Here is a 22897-nt window from a genome sequence, read left to right on the forward strand (position 1 = left end):
GTCAGGTGATGTCAGGTTGCTCTTTTGCAAAGAGTAAAGCAAAGCAAGAAACCAGGTAGACTGGGACCTCCAGTTTGCAGGAAAAGTGGGCTGGCGGGCACCTTGCGGCTCCTTTCCCGTTTCAGTTTCACCACGAAGCACTTAGAGAGAGTGACTCCATTTTGGTCTGGTCTGGGACCCCAGGCAGGAGCTCGGACCCCAACCATAGCCTCTCATAGTTTTACCAGAGGGTGAGACTAGCAGCAGCTTTCACAGAGTAATGATTCTAAACCATCGCTTCCGCCAGGAACTGTCCAAGAGCCTGCTGTAAGTAGTCTGAGGCACAGTGTGTACAAGACCGCTTTGCCTGGTTACCCGAGGACAGGCTTGGTAAGGTCACCCAGCTGGAGTTGTAATGTAATGGGATTTAAGCCAAGACAGTCTGGCGTTTTGGTCTTGTTCGAAACCACTGTGCCATGATGCAGGACTGTTGGTTTCCTCGGGTGACATGGGTACCATAGGGAGCTGTGCCCGGTACCTGTGGCAGGATCTTGGGCAGGTGACTCCACCCCAAGCAGCTTGAGCGTCTCACCTGGAAAAAGAACATCGGTAATCCTTGGGCTGCTCAGGTGCCAGGTTGAGGTTCCCTCACTCCTCCACCCAATTGCCCACAGGCAGTAGTTCCTCAGCAACTGGGGGGCACCACAGTAGGCTTAAAGGGGAAGAGAGAAATGCAAGGTTCATAGGCCTTAAGGGGACACAGTGGGGGGGGGCTGATGGTTCATTTGGTTATGGGCCTAAGGGCGAGGGGGGTTCCGGGATGACAGGTGTATATGCTGAATATACTCTTGGGCCCCGTGCAGTGCAGAGCTGGGCCTGCGGGAGGAAGGCTGGGTGGGGAGGAGATGAGCTCTGCTCCATGGGTCGTGGGGTCCCTCTGTACTGCTTTCTGTTCCCTTAAGATCAGGCCTACTGTCCCCTCTTTGATTTCTGATTCGGAATCTGAGTTTTTCTCTTTCTCATGGGGTTAGTATGGGTAAAAGTTTGTCAGTCTTGTCAGAGAACCAGCTTTTATATCCGCTGGGTTTTCTCTGCTGTTCTCTTTTCTATCCCATTGGGTCGGGCCAGGGATATAGCTCAGTGTCATAAGTGCCCGCCTGGCAAGTGCAAGGTCCTGAGTTCCATTCCTGGTACCAAAAAAAAATCCTATTCCATTGGGTCTGGGTCTCATCTTCTACTGCGTTCTTCCTTCCACTTGCTTTCTGCTTAGCTTGTGCTGCCCTTCCCATGTCCTGAGTTGCTCCAGAAGCTGTCTTGGGCTGATTTCTCTTGGGCTCCAGGCCCTTCTGTGCCCCTTCACAGCTGGAAATTGGGGACTCCTCTGAACCTCTGTTGCTCTGTGTCATAGAGACCACAATACTTGGCTCACAGTGACTGGGAGGGCCACACAGGCCGGGTCCCTGGCACTCGGACAGCCACACTCCCTCTTGTCCCTCTCGTCTCAGAAGCTTCACTGTGACTGTCACAAGCAGGGTCCATCCCTAGACTTATTTCAGCGGTCGTGTGGAAGGAATTGAGTTACTCTGCGCCTCCAGGCCTGAACCTAGCTCTCCTGGCTTCCTGTAGGCCTAGATCCATAGCTGCTGCCCTCAGGGCTGTGATTAGCTAAGGCTATTGGAGAAGGGTCCGAGCCATGCAGAAAATTCCAGAACCTTTCTCTGGTCTAGATGTCTACATGTTGAGTAGAGACCAGGACAGAAGCCTGTGGTCGAAGGTTCTGAGGCAGATGGCCTGTGTCCTTGTGGGTGGGGACATCATGTACTTCTGTGCTTAGCTGTAGGAGGCTCCAGTGGGGAAGGTCCCCGGGCCATGGGCTCTGAGCTCCATGGGGAGCTTCCTGGTTCACTTGGGGTCAGAGTGTCCTTGGGTAAGGCTGTGTCAACGGGAGATAAAGCCCCAGTGCACTCTGGACCTGGACGCTGTCCTCACCCGGGGTTTGGGTTTTGCTGCTGACCTGCAGGCTCAGGCCCCAGGGCTGTTCTCACTCTCCCTTGCACCCCTGCCATCCTCTGCCAGCTAGAGTGGAAACAAGGCCAGGTCACCTCACTTTTTCCTTTGGAATCCAGCACCCAGCACAGGTTGTCTGGCTGTCTTCAGGGCTCAGGCTTGCTTTTCTGTGGGTGCGGGTGCAACATAAAGCTAGGTGTGTGTGTGAGGGGGGTGATGTGGGACACATTGCTCAGGTGTGTTCTCTGTGCAGGATGGCGCCCACACCGGGAAGAAGTGATGATGTCCTGTGGTCAGATCCCCCCCAGGGACCCCTTGATGCCTACCGAGTGCGAGCATCCTTCAGCCCCAGGGAGCTGCAGCTCTTCTGGGAGGGCGAGGACACGATCCGCTTCAAGGTGAGGCCTAGGGACTGCAGCACCTGTGATGGGGGAACTTCAGTTTGTGGGCAGAAATGGGGTTACATCCCTGGAGCTATGTGACTTCCCTGGCCTTCTCTGCTTGGTGAGATGAGGCTTGTCCCAGAACACCATGGGAGCCCAAAGTGCCAAGAAGACAGGAATGTCAGACTATGTCCCAGGCCGCGTGTGGCCTTGAGGGGGACATTCCATCCTGCCCTCCGACTAGCTGTCCTGTCTCCTGCATTTTCAGAAGGCCGTCTTCTCGACTTTGGAGAAGGACCCGCTCTTTGCTGGCTCCCGTGGGGCGGATCTGTCCCTGGAGAAGTACCGTGAGCTGAGCTTCCTCCGGTGCAAGCGGGTCTTTGAGTATGGCTTCTTCGGCTTGGACAACCTGAACCAGAGCCAGGCCCTGATGTACTGCCTGGGTGCATATGACTGGTCGGTGACCGTCAAGTTATCCCTCCACCTGATGGTGAGTCCGCATTCACAGGGGCCATGCGGAGTCACGCTTGTACAGGGCAGCTGCTGTTTGCTGAAGTCAAGTCAGCATTTACTAAGAAGTCCAGCCTTTCCGGCCACATGTGTGCATTCACACACCGAAGTTCTTGAATACAGTACAGTGCTGTGAAATTGAAGGTCCTGCAGGAGGAGGTGCCTTGGGCCTTTTTCCTTTTGCGTGTATATAAATGTGGTGTGATCCAAATAGGGGAATATTTAAATTTTAAAAATTTCTACTGTAGGAGACACGTTGCCGTTAATCACCCTCAAAACATTCTCCTGTGCTTCAAACACACGCCTCCCGTCATTCTTGCCACCTTCTGCAGCAGCTCTGGAGTCCTCTTTCCGGAGTGTCTTTAGCTGTGCCGTTGTGGCTGCCTCCCTGTCCTGAATGGAGGAACAGCCGGAAGTCACGCGGCGCCAGATCCGGTGACGAAGGTGATGAGGATGCAGTGTCATGTCTTTACGAGCCGCCTTTCGGTTGGATGGGTAAAGACACTCAGGAAAGAGGACTCCAGAGCTGCTGCAGAAAGGGCTGAGAAGAGTGGGATGCATGTGTTTGAAGCGAGGGGGAGGACTCTGAGGGGATTCATGGAATGTATCTTTTACAATAATAACTTTTAAAAAATTAAACATACCACATTCTTCGATCAGCCCGTACAGTACTGTGCGTTATATCTTTGGCTGTGTGACGACCGATGGGGAAGGGAGAGTAGAGCCAAGGAAGGAAGTGGTTTCCTTCCTTCCCTTCGTCCTCCTGGAGACAGCCGGGCCGTGCTGTGGCCCTCACCCGCACATGTCTTGTGTGGCGTGGTGGCTGTCTCCCCTCTCCACCCCGCCTCCTGTCATCGGCCACCCTCGGGCCCTGGGGCTGTCTCTCAGGTGTCTTCAGGTGGAGGTGACACTGTGTAGCTGGTGGCAACTGCCTGGCCCGGGGCCAGGTCTTACCCTGCCGGGAGCCCTGGGTGGATGAGCCTCGTGAGCCTGGGCCTTGGGCTTACTTCCTCCTCCCCGGGGCAGTGTGGCAGAGTGGGGGCATGTGGTGGGGGACATGTGGTGGGGGCTGAGGTGTGAGTCAGCTGTGCAGCTCAGAGCAGTGGCGCCCTTCACGCCCACCCGTGTACCTGACAGTGCTGTGTTTTCAGGTTTTTGGATCGGTTCTTCAGAGCCTCGGCTCTGAACGGCATCACAAGTATATTGAAAAGGTCTGGAACATGGAGGTAGGTCCTGGCCTGGTAAGCAGAGGGCTCAATCCTCTTCCCTGTCTGCCCGGGTATGTGGGAAGGCTGGTGGCAGGAGAGGGTCACTGGGAGCCTGCGCTGTCAGCCAGTGCCGTCAGACCTTGGGCAGGCACACTGCCTCTTGGGTCTGGGACAGGTTGTGTAAACCCAGCCCTATTTCTCCCTCCTCCTGGTCAGTCCTTGCCATCCACAGCCTAGAGAGGGCGCTGTGCCCTGGGCTACCTGCTGCCTCATGGGCAAAGGTGGCATCTGGCATTTCAGGTGACACAGGGAAGCCAGCGTCTGGTTAAGTGGGGCGGGAGGCTGGGGTGCAGGATGCCATGTGGCCCTCCAGGGAAGACGGTGGCGGGTCCCTGCGGGAGCCTCCCAGGGGCCTCTCGCTGCTCATGGCTTCGTGCTTCCATGTCTAGATCTTCGGCTGTTTTGCTCTGACTGAATTGAGTCACGGGAGCAACATCCAGGCCATCCGAACGACTGCACACTATGACCCCGCCACGGAGGTAGGTGTCACCTTCCGCAGGGTGGGGCCTGGGAGGGAGCAGATGCGATGCTGCAGGGGACAGTTAGGAACACAGAGGCCCAAATGCACAAGTGTTGCTTGTAAGAGATGCTCTGGAGCTGGGCGTGGTGGCACGGGGTGATCCCAGCAGGGAGGCGAAGGCAGGAGGCTCACCACAAGTTTGAGGCCAGATAGGTCCACATAGTGAGTTCAAGGCCAGGCTGGACTACATAGTGAAACCCTATCTCAAGGAAACCGAAAAAAAAGCTCTGAGATCATGTGTCATGCTGGGGTGTGGGAGGAGCGCTTGCCTCTGTGAATTTTGTGTGTGAGGGGAGCATGGGATGGGCACACGAAGTGTAGCCTTGCCAGAGCAGGGACAAGGGCCCCCCGTGCGGGGACACCAGCTGCTGTGGGGACCCAGGCCTGGTCAGAGCTGGCTGAGGGGAGCTGCCCCATGCAGGCCCCCATGGCTGCTGCTCAATTCCTGAGCCTCGGGATTCTGTCTGAATCCTGTTTCCTCGCTCCGTGGCTCCCTCCCCTCCCCATGGTGCCCATGACCCCTACGGTGCCCAGGTGGAGGGCCAGACTGACGGGGTCCAGGGGACGGTGCCCCGTGCTGCCCTTTCACCAGCCTCCTCCCGATACCCGGTGCCTAGGTGGAGATCAGAGGGACAGCAGGTGGGTCCACTCAGGGCCGCTGATCACGGGACAGAAGGCACCTGCTGGGTCCCTGCTCTGAAGGTGGCCTTGAGCCCAGGTAGCGAGTGGGAGTCCAGTGTCTGGCCGTGACTCTGCTGCCGTGGTGGGAATAGCACAGCACAGGTCTGCTATGTAAAGCACACAGCGGGAAGGAAAAAGAAAAAGTGTTCAGCAGGGACAGCCTGTCTGAGGTGACGTGTGACAGCAGGTACCGTCTGGGAGTGTTCTCCAGCAGGCAGCGTGTTTTACACAGGTTTTATTGCTTGAAAATTCATCGTCACTTTCTGGAGAAGGGCCCCCCGGAGTATGATCTGTTTCAAAACAGGGCCCCTGCGCAGCGCCAGGAGGAGCAGGCGCGGTGCACCTTGACTCTGGCCTCTGGGATTTTGAGCCCAGAACACTGGATCCCCGGGAAGGGAAATGCCCTTCTCCCCAAGTCTCCCTTGGCGATCACCCCGACTTCCCTCCCACAGGAGTTCGTCATCCATTCCCCCGATTTCGAAGCTGCCAAGTTCTGGGTGGGCAACATGGGCAAGACGGCGACCCACAGCGTGGTGTTCGCACAGCTGTACACGCCGGACGGCCAGTGCCACGGGCTGCACTCCTTCGTGGTACAGGTAGGCGGGGGTGGGTCACCCGAGGCCACGTGTGTGGTTTCTGTGAGCGCGGGTGTGGCCCCGAGGGGGCTCCTTGTGGAAGTGTCCCACTACAGAACTCTGTTTCTTCTCGAATTCTGAAAGGGACTGAGACCAGTGTCTCAACCGCTTCCTCGCTGCTGAAACACAGTATCCAACGCCCATGGATTAAGGGAGGAGAGGTTTATCTTGGCTCAGGGTTTGTGGAGGTTTCATTTCATAGTAGCTGGCTCCAGAGCAGGGGGACGTGGGCAGGAGGAGAATCAGCTCAAGGCATGGAACCGGGAAGTGGAGAGCAGGGGGAGGGAGGGAGATAGACCCTTCCAGGCCACGCCCCCAGTGACCCCGCCTCCAGCCAGGCTTCACCTCCCGACATCACACCTAGCTATAAACGCACCAGTGGACTAAGATCAGAGCGTCGCTCCCTCATGATCCTGGCCCCGCCCCAAAGCCCCACCTCTGAGCGCATGAGGCTTTGGGGGACATCGAGACAAAACCATTATACCAGGGGTCACCGAGCCCCAGGCCTCGCAGCAGGGGGTGCACTGTGGGTGAGCAGCGGAGGCTTCATCCACCCCTTCACCTGAGTCCCGCGTCTGTCAGATCACCGGGCATTAGGTTCTCAGAGTCCAAGGCCGGGACCTTGAGAGCCGGCTGAGCCGACCGTGAACTGAGCATGCGAGGGTTTTAGGTTGCAGCTCCTTCGGATCACCCCAAAGCCGCCCCCTCCCCTCCCCTCCGTGGAGAAACTGTGTCCCACAAAACCTACCCCTGGTGCCCAGAAGCTTGGGGGCCACTGTTGCAGACCACGGGGCCGCAGCACTTGAGGCTGTTTCCTGAGTGATGCCGAAACTGCTCCCCAGGGTCACGTCACCCCGCAAAGCTCTCAGTGTGCCCTGGCACTGCGGGTCCTCACGCTGGAGCCGATGGTGTGGGAGCGAGGGAGCGTGTCTTGGTTACTTTTCTCTCCTTGCTGAGACAGAACACCTGATGCCCAGAATTAAGGAAGGAAAGGTTTATTTAGCTCACAGTTTGTGGAGGTTTCAGTCCATAATCAGCTGGCTCCAAGGCGGGGTGGCGGGGCACAGGGACAACAGTTCAAGGTGGCACAAGACGGCAAAAGCAGCGAGAGCAAAAAGTGAGGTGGGAAGCGAGCCTCTTTTCCCCCTTATATTGTATGCTAGCTATCAGCGTATGCCAGCTATCAGGGTATGCCGGCTATCAGGGTATGCCCGCTATCACTCCACGCCCGTACCAGCTCGGTGCCCTCCTCTTGCACAGGCTCAGGTGAATACAAAGTAAGGGCCCTGGCCCCCTGCTGAGTCATGCATTAACCTTCTAACTCAGGTTGACACAATGAACATCGTACAGTGATGAGGGCAAGTCCTTACCCAGGATGTAGAACTGCTGAGTTACTTTGTTAAGCTTCTAGACTCCTCCAGTTGACACAGTGTATCAGCCATAACAGAAGGAATCCGGTGATCCAGGACACTGCCTGACCAGAACCAGGAGACATTCCTGTCCTTGTGAGGACGGAGGGGCTGGGTCTGTCACAGGGTGCTGAGTGCATTTAGGACCTCAGACTCCTAAGGGTGACAGGAAATGTGAGATGGAAATGCTTTTTTTTTTTTTTTTTTTTGAGGCAGGGTCTCACTGTGTAGTCTAGGCTGGCCTTAAACTCACTAAGTAGCCCAGGCTGGCCTGGAACTCACATCAATTGTCCTGCCTCAGCCTGCCGAGTGCTGGGATTACAGGCGTGTGCATCATGGAAATGCTGGCTGGAAATGCTTTTTGGATATGGGTCACACTAAGTAGTTACTTCCATTTCTAGCTGTAGAATTCACTCCTTGATGTAGGAATTACCAGGGTATTTATAATCTGCCTTTAATCTTATATTTATATAAGACCCTGAAGGCTTGTGTTATTCTCTGTTCGATGACAAGCGTCCCCTGTGTGTGTGTTTTCCCTCTGTGTGGATCATCTTTCCGTGGCTGTAGGAAAACATCAGATAGTCACTCTCAAGGAGGAAAGGTTTGTTTGGGCCGGCGGCTTCAGAGCTTCAGTCTGTGGTCTCTTGGTCCCATCCATGTGGGCCTGAGGTGGCGGGGAGCACTTGGGAGCAAAGCTGCTCCCCATGGGGGCTGGGAGGTGAGTGATGGAGACCGGAATGGGCTGGGAGGACCCCCCACTTCTCCCTTGAAGGCGCCGAAGTTCCCCACTCCCAGGAGCAGTCCAGGCTGCTGACCCACCTTAGACACGTGGCCCTTGGGCCATTTAAGTTTCAAACGGTGGCACCTTCTCTCTACCTTGCCTTTGTTGTTGTTTTCAATGGATTTATTTCAAAAGGTCCTAAAGATGCATGTGAGTCTTTACTGAGCCGCTTCAGAAGACTTCAGAAAAGGGAAAAGATGCCTGAGGTTTGGATTTTAACCCTTTTTCAGTTTTTAAATAAATTGAGTTGGATGATTATTTCACAAAATAAACAAAAATTAATGACTTGTGTGAACAGGTAAATTCCAAATGAGATCAGCTCGGTCGGTCTGTTTCTCTGTCTGTCTTCTGTCTTTCCCCCTCTCCCCTCTCCCCTTTCTGTCTCTCTGTTCCTTTCATGCTGGGGTTGGAGCCCAAGGCCTCCTCGTGCTCAGCACAAGCTCTGGCGGGAGCTGCACCCCAGCCCTGGATATTTCTGTGAGGCCAGTTGCCCACCTTGGCGCTGGGGGCTCCGTGGGCGCCGTGAGCTGGGCCCTGCTCTGTGGTGGGCGTGCCCGTGCCCGTTGGAGTGGTGGCCACAGCCCTGGCCTCCCCCACTGGGTGCAGCTGTTCCCCTAGAACAACAGGAGCGTGTGCAGACGCCGGCCTTGTGCCTGGTAGGGAGGGCTGGTGGGTCCTCTGTGACTGGGGTCTCGTAGAAAGAACCCTGAGTCCTCTCTGTGGGGCTTGTATGGTGGGACCGGCCACCTGCTGGGTCTGCCTGCTTTCGTTACACACGTGCGTTCCCTCTGCGGGCGCGGAGTCTCAGCACAGACACTTCGCTGTCTCCCCCTCAACGTGTGCGGGCGTGGCTGTGGTGACATTTTGTTAGCGTCCTGCAGGAGTCTTGTGTCTGAGGTCTGGACAGGGCGTCTGGTGCCCTGTGGGCAATGTCACCTCTCACCACAACCCTGCCTTGGGTGCCATGTTAGAGCAGCACGGTGGGGCTTACGACCACGGGAAGTCATGCCGCTCAGCTCTGAGGCTGCAAGGCAGGGCTGTTTCACTGCTGTGGAGGCGGGAAGTCTGGCGTCAGGTGTGGCAGGGCCCAGCTGCTCTTGGGACTCTGGGGAGGCTCCGTCCCGCCTCTCCCAATGCCTGGGGATCCAGGTGCCCCTAGCTGGTGGCCGTGCCACTGCAGTCTCTGTCCCCGTGCATCTTTCTGTGTGTGCAGCGTCCGTCCTCTGTCTCTAGTGAGGACCTCCGTCATGTGTTTGGGGCCCAGCAGGGTCATCTGGGGGGTCCTGTCTCACGATCCCTACCCCATCACGTCTGGAGGCCCGGTGTCCATGTCAAGCCCCATTCCTAGGTCCTGGGTTGGGACTTGGCTGTGTCTTTTCCGGGGGACACGGTGTGACCCAGTCACCCAGCGGAACCCCTGGATCTGCCACTGGGGCCATGCACACATTTAATCTTTCTATGATCCTCACAGAGGCTGTTTATTGCTGTCCTTGGTTTTGTGCAGATCCGGGACCCGAAGACGCTCCTCCCCATGCCAGGTGTGATGGTTGGTGACATGGGGCGGAAGCTCGGGCAGAACGGCCTGGACAATGGGTGAGTGTCGCTGTGGACCCGGCGGCTGCAGCGTGTCCGCCCTGGTGCCTTTGCTTGAGATCGGCACTGAGATTCCTCAGGTCCCAGGCTGGGGCCTCCCCTCTGTTACCTCCCCAGGCCGTGTGTGCTGACCTTGCCCTGTGGGACCCCGGGAGGTGGCTCTGAGGTGGCAGGACGCCCTGGCCTCTGTGTGTTCCATGCCCGTGTCCATGTCCTGCATGCCCTCAGCCCTGGGATGCCACCTCCATCCAGTCCTCTGTGGACCGACTGGCTTCCCAGTAGATGGTGCCCCACTCTTAGGCCAGGCCGACCTACGCCTGCCTCCTCCTCCATGGGAATCAGGCTCAGCAGTGGCACTGTCGAATAGACCCCAGACCCGTGTCCACAGTCACATCTGTGGCCTGCGCTTGTTCCTAGCACCAGCTCAGAGTCTGAGCTGGAAGAGAGTTGGTGGTTTACCTGTTCTAGCAGCACTAGGGTGGTGTCTTGGTTACTTTTCTCTCATTGCTGGGACAAAATACCTGACGCCCAAAATTAAGGAAGGAAAGGTTTATTTTGCTTACAGGTTGTGGAGGTTTCAGTCCATACTTGGCAGATTACAAGGCAGACTGGCACATGGCAGAGGGCTACAGCTCAGGGCGCAGAACACAGCAAAGCAACAAGCACAAAAGCCAGGAATGGCCTCAAGCACCCTTTTCCTCTCCCTTACATATGCAAATTATCCACCCCAGGGCGGGTGTAGCTCTCATATCCATAATCCATCGAACTCTAAAAGCCTGCCCCATGGCCTCATGAGGCTTTGGGGAGACACCCAGACACAAACCATAACAGGTGGGAATAGGCTGAGCACCAGGTGCACTGCAGCAAACAAGCTGGGGTGCATGGGTCTGGTGCCTCAGGGACAAAGCACAGCACCTGGAGTGGGCCTAAGAGGACCCTCGGGAGTGCTGGTGGACAGGTTGAGACCGTGGGTTAGGAACAGTGTCTGGCTGGCGTGGGGACAGCACGGGCTGAGGCTCCATCTGGGGTGGGAGCAGCTCATCAGGGGCATTGGGTCTTCCTGAGGGCTGGGGTTGGACAGGACAGGAACTATTTGAGCTGCAGTTTCAGGACCCCCAACCCCGTGCCACCTGGGCCTGCTTTCTCAGCTGGGCTCCTAAGTGAAATGGCCTGTGACAGTGGTCCCCTTGCTTCTGGAGCCCCAAGATTCTGCCCAAGTTCAGCTCTCCGCAGCTCCTTGGCTCCTTCCCCACCTTCTGGTGCCTGTGGTCCCAGCAGTGCCCTGGGTGGAGGCCCATGCTGACCAGCAGGCAGAGGACAGTGCTCCATGGTTGGCCGCAGGGTCCCAAGGCCTCACCTGAAGAAATGTCCTTCTGTCTGTCCCCTGCTGGAAAGTGGGGGGATCTTGCCACTCTGCCCAGACTTCACAACAGGGGTGTGGGGTGGCGTCAGCCCCAGAGGAGAGGCTGGGGCCTGGGACCCCACACTATTGCCGTGTAGGTGCTGAGGGCTGGGCGCATGCCTGTGGCTGGCACGGTACCTTCCCCGCGTGTAGCTGCACTGGGCTCAGGATCCCCGCTCATTTGGCTTGAGTGTCTTCAGCTTTATTTTGGGAGATCCCGGAGAGCCCCATGCTTGGTTCCCCCCCGACAGCACTGCTCAGGAGGACGAGCATGTGCTGTCGGGTGCTGGCCTCCGTGGGGCACTGAGCTGGACCCGGCCAGGGCATCACATCCGTGTGAGGGCGCTGTGATGCTGAGACCCCAGCTGCCTGGAGCCTCGAAGTGGTGAGAAACTGGGGGATGGTGACAAGCTGAGCCGCAGCTCCGTCAGCCCGGGAACTGACCAGGTCGCTCCCCGCACCCAGCAGCCAGAGGCGCAGCTGGGGAAGGCTGAACCTCCTGGTGGTCTTTAGCCAGGCACTGTCGCGCTCCAGCCTGCGGGTTGCAGGGTCACCCAGCAGAGGGCGCCGGGGGCTCGGGCGTGCAACTGTCATTCGTGGCCGCTCAGTTGGCTCCTGTGTGGCAGGGTTACAATTTAGCAGAGTTTTTAAAAACAATTTCGAAACCTTTTAATGTGAAAAAAGCAATATTGCCCTGTCCGGCAAGGCCTCTGTCTCCAGTATGGATGCTTCGTCCGAACCCACGAGGGCTTCCGAGTTTTGGTGAAAGATATTCTTGACACCGTGTGTGTGACCTTAGTCATCTGATGAGTTGCCATGGGGATCATTGATATTTTTAAGTGTGTTTTCTTGCAGTTACGCAATAACTATAGCTTTTCAGAACCTTGTTTCCTAAGCTGTTGTGAAATAAATAGGTTTTTCCGACCTGACGACCATACAAATATCTCCAGATACTAAGGCATAATACTTGGGGTGGGGAAGCCGCAGGTGCAGATTCTCTGGTTTGACTTACGCACTTGAAGCCTCAGTTTGCTGATGTACCCTCCCCAGCTGTGGGCTCTGTTCTGAGGGGAGCCGTGGGGAGAGCTGTCCAGGGCCAGAGCCATCTTCCTGTCGGAGCAGGGTCCCTCCCTGTGCGCAGGTGACCTGCCCCGTGTCCCTTGGGAGCACACTGTGTCCTGCAGGGTCGAGGGCCTGGCTTTGATGGTGCCCCAGGCATGGTGCCCACGCTGTGCGTTCTCCTTGTCTCTGGGGTGACATCACCTTCAGGCTGCCTTGGGGAGAGGAGAAAAGCCAGGGGAGGGGACTCCAGTGACAGGAGCCCTGTCCTTTGCCCCATAGTTTCGCCATGTTCCACAAGGTGAGGATTCCCCGTGAGAACCTCCTGAACCGGACCGGGGACGTCACCCCCCAGGGCACCTATGTCACCGCCTTTGAGGTAGGATGGTTCTCCGGGGGTCTGTGTGCATCCCTGGTGGCCCGGGCACACTTGCGTCCGTTTAAGTTTGGTGCCCCAGCCCTGGGAAGGGGAGCCGCCCTCATCCCCAGCCACTCTCCCAGGCAGCTCTTCAGTCTGGCCGCATCTGTCACCCCTCCTTTTCCCCAGGATGCCAAGCAGCGCACCGGGGTGTCCCGGGGAAGCCTGTCTTTGGGGCGCGTCTTCATCACGAGCATGTGTGTGGTGAACCTGCAGCAGGCCGTGTGCATTGCAATCCGCTTCTCAGCCACGCGGCGTCAGTTCGGCCCCGCGGAGGAGGAGGTCCCGGTGCTGGAGTACCAGATGCAGGTTGGGCTGCTCGGGTCTCTCCGCTTCTTCCTGTTCTGTGTGCGGATGCTCCCCCTTTGGAGAGGTGCTGCCTGGCTTGCAGGAGTAGGGGTACAGTACAGGGCAGGGCCACACCCTGCACAAGTGTCTGGCAGCCAGGCAGGTGGGGTGTTGTTCCCGGTCTGTGGGACACTGAGGACCACCACACGGGGGCTCAGGTCAAGATCCTGAAGGTGAACTGGCCTTGTGCCGGGCCGCTGAGCAGCACAGTGAATCTGATGCCAGCTAAGCAACGGGGGCAGAGTTGCAGGTGCCCCCTGGACCTGTCTTTTTACCACACCAGGATCTGCGTTAATAAGGAGGGAGGCGAGGGAAAGCTAAGCGTCCTGTTCACACCTGTGCAGCCGAGAGGCCCCACAACCTCCTGTCGCCCCTGTGGCCCCGGAGCATCTTGTGACCCCCAGCACCACAGGCAGCACAGTGGTTACGGCAGCCACGACCCAGGTCCCCCCAACAGGCTGTGTGCCTGGGTGAGGTGCTGGCCTCCCCGGCTCTGCCGTGCTCACGGGGCATTGTGCCCAGCTGATGCCTCTGCCCAGGGGGCTGGCAAGGCCTAGGTGGGCTTGTGGGACAGGGATATGGCTGGCACAGTGGCTGGTACTCCACAGATGTAGGACAGTGGTGGCTGTGGCCTATGGGTCCCTCCACACTTCACTCCCTCCGCCCCACCTCCCACCTGTCCCTCTGTCTACCCATCCGTCTAGCAGTAGTTGTGCCCACCCCATGTCTGCTGCTGGGTCTGCACGGGTGATAGGCACTCGCTGAACTCTGAGGGCTTGTAGGTCTGTAGCTACCTGAGTTTCCCTACCTGCATTAGAGTGTGATCACTGCATCACCATGGCTTGGAGGGAGAGGTGGAGGGAGGGATGGGTGGAAGGGTAGAAGGAGGGATGGATGCAGAGGTGGAGGGAGGGATGGGTGGAGGGGTGGAGGAAAGCCCAGGCTGGAACCTGGTAGTCCGAGTGCTGGGCTCAAGGCCGGCCCTGAGGCTGGTTCTTCGAGCACAGGCAGCCTGACCCGGGGCTTGTGTCCCGGGGACGACGATTGGCCCTCTGGGACCACGTCTTCGGTGTCTCTTCTAGCAATGGCGCCTGCTCCCGTATCTGGCGGCGGCCTACGTCCTGGATCACTTCTCCAAGACGCTGTTCCTGGACCTGATGAGACTGTATCAAGGCCTGCTCAGGGGAGACCACAAGGCCCTGCAGGTGAGGCTCCAGCCCCTTGTCGCTGAGGTCAGCGGCCCAGCTGCAGCTTGGGAGAGGGGCCTGGGGCCTTGGCACAGACCCTCGATGCCCCCCCGGAACTGGGCCTGCGCTGTGGCGTCAGCGTGTGGGCTGCGTCCCCATCTCCCGAGGAAGTGCTGAGCCTACTCCTCGCCCTTCCCGACTATGAGTTCAGCAGCTCTCCTCCTCTGAGAATGTGATGGCTTGGCAGAATCCACGTTGCCGGCTACGGTGGGTTTCATGGTCCCGATCCTTCCATAATCAGCTGCACAAAGGTCGGCATCCTGCTGACTACATTGGAGTCGACAGCCAAGGATTTGTGCCAGCAGGGAGCGTGCAAATCCCCTGAGATCAGCGTGGAGGACGGAGAAGCCCCGGGCGAATTTCTTTGTCGCTGGTTTACCACGTGGCTTTCCGAAGCCTCCTGGGTTGCCCCTGGGGGCGGGAGCAGAATATGAATCCAAACAAAGGGGTTTGAAAGCAGTCTAGACATGCCGCAGCCTGGGGCTATGAATGACACCCTCAAATGCCTGTCACAGCAGCGGACCCTGAATACCCATGTAGACTCCAGCTCGGGAGGCAGGGCCGCCACACGACGGCCAGTGGGACTCACTGTGGGGCCACTGGGGGTCCGGTGAGGTTGAACAAGGCTGTAGCCCAACAACAAGGGGTTAAAAGTGCTCACCCTGAGTCCTGGCAACTCTGCCCGCTGACTTTGGCAGTGTTCTCCTATGAAGGGCACAAGGTGCAATTCTGTTTGCTCTAAAATTCAGTCGTTTGACTCAGCCAAGCCCCGGAGCACCCCAGAGTAGCCCCTTGTTCATTAGAAGACCCTAACTGCGTCCCTTCATGTAGCAGGCGTGTGTCTCTTTCTTTCAATTTTGGTTATCAAGCACAAGCAAAAGGACATTTACCAAGCACATGCAGGGCATGAGAGAGGACAGCCCCACCTACGCCTGGGCCCGGTGCACGGTCAGTGACGGTCACCACTCACACCTGCGCCGAGGTCACACCCCCTGTACATTCTTGGGTGGATCCCTCCCTGATTTGAACTAAAAGTGGGTCTCCTCCTGTGAGCGTGGGGCATCTCAGGCTAGGCTGGAAGGGGCCCAGTGCATCAGTGGTGGCTAGCACTGTCTCAAGCCCCCCTTCAGCTTGCCTCTTTGGATCCCCCTCCCAAGGCAGAGCTCAGCCGCGAGATCCATGCCCTGGCCACGGCCGCCAAACCCCTGGTCTCGTGGACGGTGCAGCAAGGAATCCAGGAGTGCCGGGAGGCATGCGGCGGGCACGGCTATCTGGCAGGTAGGTTTGGGAAAACGCTTGGCGGTTGGTTGCCTGCTGTCCTTCCCCACAACATTTGACACTAGGCCTGCCAGCCAGCCCCAGCCCCTGCCTATTGCTATAAATAAATTCTTATTTGCACACAGCCGCCCTGGTTCCTGCCCATGTGCGTGGTCTGTGGCCGTTTCTGTGTACACCCCACAGCTCCCAAAACCTGACTATCTGCCCCTTGGCCCATCACATGATACGTTTTGCTAGCCCCTGCCCTAGGTAGATGTTAATTGCTCAAAAACCAGGACATAATGCAGTATGGAAAGATGTGTGAAGAGCCACAGAAAGCCAGGGCAGGGAGAAGGAGGTCTTTTATTTCGTTTGTGACTTTCTGGTTAATGATTGCGTAGAACGCTAGCACCACGTCTTGTTCTGATAAGAAAGTTTTTAAAACTTTTATTTTATTAGTAGGTGGTGCAGTGCATAATGCTCACATTCCTCGGGGGAAGTTACATGCACACTTCCTAGTTCCTTTTTTATTCCCTTTCCTTTCCCTCCCCTCCCCCTAGAAAATTCTTAAGCTTAGGAAGAAGAGTTTCACTGGTGCTGTGTGTTCTTTAGGCTGCTGGCCCAGGGTTCGGGCAGCTCGTGGCCCCGGCGTGAGGGCAGAGCCTGGCTCCGTCTCCCGGCGCGGCAGCTGGCAGTTGTTCAGCCTGGCTGTACCTCTCTTTCCTAGTGTGAAAGTGGGATCAAGCGTCTGCCCATAGCACAGGTTCTTGGGGAGGTCAAGCGGATTAATACCACGAAGTATTAGCAGAGGGACCCCGGCTGGAAACTTTTTATCTGCTAAGTTTAACGTTAACGTTAGAATTACTACTGTTGCCTTTGCTGTTCGCAGCTTACCTGTACAACTTCCTGTGTGTGGATCTTAAGTAACTGTTGGGTAAAAGCTGGTTTATTCTATGAAGGCCACATACTTGCTGCAGAGACAACAGGACTTCACAGCCCTTACCGGCCTTCCAAAGCATCTTGTGCCCTTGCCCGGTGCTGGCTGCTGACGCCTGTCCCCTTTGATCTCACTGGTGCCCGCTCCAGCGAGGTGGCGTCGTGGGGCCTGTGCAGAATTCACTGCTGTGCCCGTCTTTGCCCTCTGCACAGCGTCTTGGCAGTTTTTTGTTTGTTGCTGTAACTCACAGAGATACCATAAATAGCTTCATTCTGGTTTTGAGGAGAATGGGGAAATTGAATCTTGGACTGAGTCGAGATTCGTTAGTTACGCAAACACTGGGCTGAGACCAGCAGGGCTGAAGCCAGCTGGGGTAAATGCAAAGGGCTTTATCTGGGTTCAGAACCTCAAACGCAGGTTTTCCTTCTAAGACCTCTCTCAGCCCTCTCTGCCCGGTGGCTTAACTGGCCTGGAAGGGCGGGAGAAATGTGATTTGACAGCAGCCAGGGAAAAAAAATGATCAGAGGTTGTAGGTGACCCCAGACTTCCTGCGAACGTGGCCGGCACAGAAGGGCTCAACCGTGTGGGTAGGACAGAAAGAAGGCACCCCCTTGCTCCCCCAGAGGAGGAAACCCCGGTGGCTGAGGGTGTGGCAGGGACACCCTGTAAAAGTGTGAGGGTTGTTTGCCTGGCTGGAGCACCTACAGCAAATGAGTGTTTTCAAATCGTTGCAGTGTCTTAGAGAAGGCAATTACAGAGGAAGAAGGGCAGCTGCCCCGCTGGCTCAGGGTGTCAGCTTCCTGGGAGTGCCCTACTCTGGCCGTCCCCCCGCAGCTGGGTGCTCACAGGGACAAGGACCACGGAGTCCGCACTGCCGCCGCTCAGTGTCCCGCCAGCTTCCAGGAGGCCCCTGTCTGTGCTTAGGTTAGCAGTGTAGACCTCCGCTGAGGTTATGGGGTGCAGCTCGTAGGAGATGGGTTGGGAGGTGCCAGGCTGCTGGAGCTCCCTCTCTGGTCCAGTGGAGTGCAGGCTGTGACCAGGTGGCTCTCAGACGAGCATCTGGACTGATGCGGTGTCCTGGCTCGGTTGCAGTGAACCGATTGGGCGACCTCAGAAATGACAATGATCCAAACTGCACATACGAGGGTGACAACAATGTCCTGTTGAGGCAGACCAGCAAGTACCTGCTGAGCTTCCTGGAGAACCGCGAGCAAGGTAGACCTGGTGGGCGTCGGAGTGGGGGGGGGTGCGCTGATGGAGTTAGTGCCCTGTGTCTGCAGAAGGAGACAAACGGTCCCAGAGGGCGATCAAGCCAGTCCCCCAGTCCCGGGCGAGGCAGGGCTGTTCAGAGATGGTTCCTGGCTGCTGGGCTTCTCACCTTTCACCAAAGTCACGGGCATCTGTGTCCTAGATGGAGTGCACTTCCAAAGCCCACTGCGGACCGTGGACTTCCTGGAGGGCTACCCCAGCCTGCTTGGCCAGAGGTTCCAGGGTACCAGCATGGCCGATTGGCTGGACCCCACAGGTGCGTCACCTCCCCTGGTGTGGGGTTGGGTTTTCCTGGCTGTCTCTTCCTTATCCAGGAAAATGCACCATGCATGGGTGGGGGTGTTGGTGGTTCCTTGGGGGGTGGCTGCACACAGGGCGTCTCCTGACTGATGCTTGGGGCACTCTTCATGCCTGGTGCTGGCCTCGCTCCCCAGGATGACACGAGGGTTGCCTGTCCCTCAGCCTGCAGGACGGAGTGCAGAGAGGCCCTGCAGTCTGCTGTCTGAGCCCCTGGCCTGGGTGCCTGGGCTCTTGTGGCAGGAGCCTCAAGGCTGTTGCTGTGGACAGCTCTGGCTTCCTGCATGCCCTGCTTAGATCCCACTGGGCTGCGCCTGTCTCTGCCCTCATCTGCCGCCTCCCAGTGGCAGCCTTCATCCCCACAGCCAGCCTGCTTCCTGCCCTGGTCCCTGGGCAGGTGGCTTGGGTCCTCTCACTTACCTCCCTCTGGTGCCACCATCTGCTGGACCCAGCACAGAGCTCACCCACAGAACGTTCTGTAGCGCGTGACCCCTGTGGGCCCACGAGAGCCCTGGACAGCACAGCACAGCACATGGCATGCTCCAGGCTGCCTGTCTCACCTGAGATTGCACTCTGGGGAGGGCTACTGCTCTTACGTTGCCCTTGGGTGAAATCTGCAGTTCCAGAGGCGGGGACCCAGAGGTGACTGAGCCCAGGTGCGGCTCTGCGGGCTTCACGGACCGGATGGGGGCTTGGGGGCAGGTGAACCTGTCATGGTGCTACAGCAAGGAGAGACACAGAAACAACACCCAGGATTTGGAGGCGGATTTATTTATGTCAATGGGCACGGATTGGGACTGTTCCCACAGTATCAGGCCCCAATCTCTGGTGGTCTAGGGCTTATATGGGATAAGCAAGCAGGAAGTGCAGAGGCAGACTGGCTTGTCTGTTGGGGATTGGTTCTTACAATGTGCATCACAGTGACCAGCTGTTTCTAAGAGGCAGAAGCAACCGGAACTGGAACAGGAACTATCACCTGGGCAACTACAAAACTCAAGTATACTGGCTGGGTGGTAGAGCATCTTCTGCTACATGGGAGCAAGGGTCCAGTGGGGTGGTGGCTGGGGCTGCTGTGTAGACCCTGGCTGGCCATGCAGGGGTCCCTCAGAAAGTGGTTGTGATCTCCATGGAGGACAGGGGCCTGTGGGCAGCCCAATGGCGGGACTGTGCTGGGTTCTAAGGCCAGGCCGGCAGAGGCGGGACTTTCAAGAGGCGGGACTGGGCGCGCCTGGTGCCAGGAGTGACAGGTCATCACAGCAGGAGGCAGCTGGACCAATGGGCCTGTGTCCTGTGCCTGGCCTATATTTGCAAAATGCTGCTCTAAGGGGAAGGCGCCTCTGGAAAGAGGTCAAGGTGAGGGAAGCACTTGGGTGGGGTCACCCAGGTGTGAGGGCTCCCGGCAGCCAGGGCCAGTGGATGGAGTGGCTGGGAGCTTTGTGTCCCCAGAGGGCCAGGCCTCCCACTCCTCACTGAGGGTGCTTGCAGCATGCCCCTGCCTCAGCCACCCCTGGGTCTCACATTCGGCTGCAAGCCCCCAGGCTGCAAAATTTAGGATCTGTGTGACAACTTGGAGCTTCCTGGCCAGGAGCCAGGAGCTTCGACAGAGAGCAAGGTTAGGCTCTGCCCCTCCACACTGCCTGGTGTCAGTGGCTCCTGGGGGCCAGCCCGCCTCCCACAGGGATCCCCGCTTCTCATCAAATCCTGCGTCACAAAGAACGGTGTAAGCTTTGGGAAACGTCACTGCCCTACCCTCGCCTAACCCAGTAGTATTTAATCAGCATTCGTAGAACTCCAGTCTCCAAGGGCCGTAGAGAGCTGTCTGCCGGCCTGGCCTTAGAACCCAGCACAGGGTCCCTGCAGCCAGGCAGAGACTGATGGTCCTGGTGAGGCCCCAGGAGCCGCCTGTGCCACCCAGTGTGGTGACAGCACCCCAGCTGCCTGGGAGACCCACGTTCCCACCAGCTGTGCTGCCAGGCTCCACCCTTCTTGCCTGCAGCCCCAGCCAGCCTAGGAGGTGCCTCATATGGCTCTGCAGAGGACCAGCACGGAGGTTGGGAGGGACTTAGCACAGCACTTGGCACCAGTACCCGCTCAGCATCTGCAGACGGCCATTCAGATGCACAGCTGTGCCGTGACTTATTGTGAGCATCGTCCAGCCCAGGGGAGGAGCCGCTCCAGCTACCATCTTCGCCGAGGAGTTCCTGACAATACCCAGCCTTCCCGGCCCGTCCACCTCCTCACCATGCTCATGGCAGACAGGCACTTGGGAGGCTCTGTCGGATGATCCTGAGTCACTTTCCGAGCTGCTCCGGTGCTGCTGCAGAAGGCTGCAGAGCAAGATGGAATCCTTCGGTGACCCAGCACACATCCCTGAGGTCATCCCTGCTGCAGAGCGGAAGCACAGGTCCACAGTGCCCAGCGCCGGCCCCCACCAGGCTTTGCCCTCCTGGCCCCGTCACCTGAACGCAATAGCAGCAGCATTTCCCGCCCGCCTCTAGGAACGTCGTCTTTCCTGTCTCCTCCCCAACGCTTGTGAGACCCAACAAAATGGATAGGTTTCCTGAGGGGACTCTGCACTGGGTGGAAAGTGCCCCAGCCTGGCCCCCCATCCCTGCGGTCACCAGGTCCCAGGTCCTGGGCTGACTCGGGGCACAGCCTTGGGCCACTGGGGGCGTTCCACAGCGGCTTTCAGGCTCAGCTCTGCGGGACCGAGGGAGGCCGGCCTGTCCTGGGGTCCGCAGCCGAGTGCAGGGTGGAGACTCAGAGCAGGGATCCCGGCCTTCGAGGACAAGTGCTGCCGTGGGAGGGGCAGACGCCGCGGCGGTGTGTTCCTCGGGCGTGTGCAGGAGACGTGTGTGAGATGCATGGGATGAATGGCTTGTGCACGGCCATGTGTTACCTCGCTCCGGAGCCTGCCCTCAGCTGGCTCCTTTGTGTTAACTCAGGTGGTGGCTGTGTCACTACTCCAGCAGCTGTGTGTGTGGACGGGTGTGAGGTCAGGAGGGGTCATGTTGCACAGTGACGTCCTCTGTAAGGCAGCGAGGTTGCGGGGCCGTGAGGACAGGCAGTGAGGTCACACAGCACTGGTAGTGGGGTCATGGGCCAAGGGGTGCAGGGTGCTGGGGCCTCAGGGTCTGTCTGGTGCAGCCTGTGGAAGGTTCCAGGAAGTCCGAGGACAGAAGCTGTCCAGGTGAATTTCCTGAGCCAGTGACACCCCCAGCCCATGTGGGTCGCTGACCATCTCAGATGAGCTGCAGGGATCGTCCTGACCCCGCCGTCATCAACGCCTCTTGAGGAGCCTCCCCCTGCACCCTGCACGGGGACATGCGAAACCACGATGTCTCTGTGACAGCCCGAGGCTAGAGCGTTGTTTCTGAAGCAGATGTGTGCGGACACCAGAGGTCACAGAGCAACATCAAAGTTGGTCATCAACTTCAGCACCTTGGGCGGGATCTGGCTGCGGAAGGGCTTGGAACGTGCAGGTGACTTCACCCTGCAGCGTCCACCGCAGAGACACTTGCCAGGATGGGACAGTGCGTGGGGACGGCCCAGCTGGCACTGTGAGAGGAAGCGGCAGGTGTGTCACTGGCTCCCTGGGTCACATTCAAACTGCAGAGATCAAGACCTCTGATGCCCCCCTTTCCCCTGCTCCTGACAGCCGTGACTGGGAGGAGTTGCAAAGCGGCTGTCGCAGAGACCTCAGAGCGGGCTTGCAGCCTGGTGCCAGTGTCCTGGGGGTCTGAGGGCTAAAACCTGCAGCCTGGACCTTCACTGTTTGGAAGCCAAAGCCGGAAGTCCAGGGGTCTGCAGGGCCAAGCGTCCGCCCTGTCTGCTCCAGGTGTCCCTGGCTGCCGGGCACACGGCTCTGGGCTGCTGCTGTTGTCATGGGGCTTTCTCTGTGCCTTGTAAGCAGTGTGTTATTGGGTTTGCCGCGGCTCCCACCCACAGTGACCTCACCTGGGCAGCCTTAACTTCCTCACACCTGCCAAGGCCCTTTGACTTAACAAGGCTAGGACGGGTTCTCGGGGTTAAGTCTGATGAGACCTGGGTCACCGGGGAGTGCTCCATACCCAGTGGGACCCTCAGCCCGGCCCTGCCCCTGCCACACCTGCTATGCCTGGAGCTCACAGACACCCAGCTGCCCCTCCCGGTGGCTGTGTGGCTGTGGCCAAGCTGCTTGACCTCTCTGAGCCTGTGGGATAGTCTTGTTTGGTTGGTAATGGGTGCTCAGTCGTACCTGAGGAGTCACTGATCTAGCAACTGAGAAACAGCCAGACCAGCTATGGTGTCCTCTCCTGGGGCCTGGGCTGGGTGACACAGGACTGCTCCTGCCTTCCTGGGAGCCCCAAGCCAACAGCAGCTGCCAGGCCAAGGGGCTCCCTGTCTGCTACAGCCTGGAGGATTCCAGGTCTGGACACCGGGCGCCTGTGCCTGCTGGGAGCATGGGTGACAGCGTGGATTTAGGGCCATCGGGCCCAGACCCCCAGCTCCACTGTCAGGGAGAGGCTGGCTCTGGGGGTGCTGGGACCCATATCCATTTGGGTGCTGGGGCGGCAAGGAACTCAAGGCAGCCTCTAGGCATGAGCAGAAATGCCCTCCTCATGCCCTCTCCTGGCTGGCCACTGCCTGGCAAGATGTCTCAGATTCTCAGTTCCCCCATACCCTCCTGGCAAAGATCACCCAGGAGGGGCACACAGCCATGCCACATGTGCTAGGTAAGTGCAGACACTGTCAGATGCTCTGTGGTGACAATGTCCTCCCTGTGTTCCTTGAAGCCCCTCTGGCCGCATACAAGTGGCTGGTTTGCTACCTGCTCCAAAGGAGTCACCAGAAAATCATCCAGGAGAAGAGATCAGGACGAAGTGACTTTGAAGTGCAGAACAACAGCCAGGTATGT

General features: G+C 58.0%; 1 protein-coding gene across 10 annotated transcripts in view; it reads left to right on the forward strand.

Moving 5' to 3' along the window:
• Acox3 (acyl-CoA oxidase 3, pristanoyl) overlaps positions 1–22897 on the forward strand; it is a 36951-nt gene that overhangs the window by 403 nt on the left and 13651 nt on the right. For 3 of the 10 annotated variants that reach the window (XR_001231765.1, XR_001231764.1, XM_013506792.1), the window contains exons 1-15: positions 38–306; positions 2240–2384; positions 2638–2859; positions 4031–4105; positions 4537–4626; positions 5801–5944; positions 9678–9766; positions 12510–12606; positions 12775–12954; positions 14076–14198; positions 15110–15188; positions 15402–15518; positions 17527–17649; positions 17846–17959; positions 22776–22891. Coding sequence is in view for 8 of the 10 variants with exons in the window: in XM_013506792.1 (XP_013362246.1) it covers positions 260–306; positions 2240–2384; positions 2638–2859; positions 4031–4105; positions 4537–4626; positions 5801–5944; positions 9678–9766; positions 12510–12606; positions 12775–12954; positions 14076–14198; positions 15110–15188; positions 15402–15518; positions 17527–17649; positions 17846–17959; positions 22776–22891 (1761 nt within the window). In the remaining 2 variants the exon portion in view is untranslated. Of the gene's footprint in view, positions 1–26; positions 307–2239; positions 2385–2637; positions 2860–4030; positions 4106–4536; positions 4627–5800; positions 5945–9677; positions 9767–12509; positions 12607–12774; positions 12955–14075; positions 14199–15109; positions 15189–15397; positions 15519–17526; positions 17650–17845; positions 17960–22775; positions 22892–22897 lie in introns of those variants that run through there. The other 7 variants (XM_013506789.1, XM_013506791.1, XM_013506790.1 and 4 more) reach the window with 5 other exon arrangements.

The sequence above is a fragment of the Chinchilla lanigera genome, unplaced genomic scaffold (assembly GCF_000276665.1).
Source record: "Chinchilla lanigera isolate Chin_1 unplaced genomic scaffold, ChiLan1.0 scaffold00113, whole genome shotgun sequence".
NCBI classification, from domain to species: Eukaryota; Metazoa; Chordata; class Mammalia; order Rodentia; family Chinchillidae; genus Chinchilla; species Chinchilla lanigera.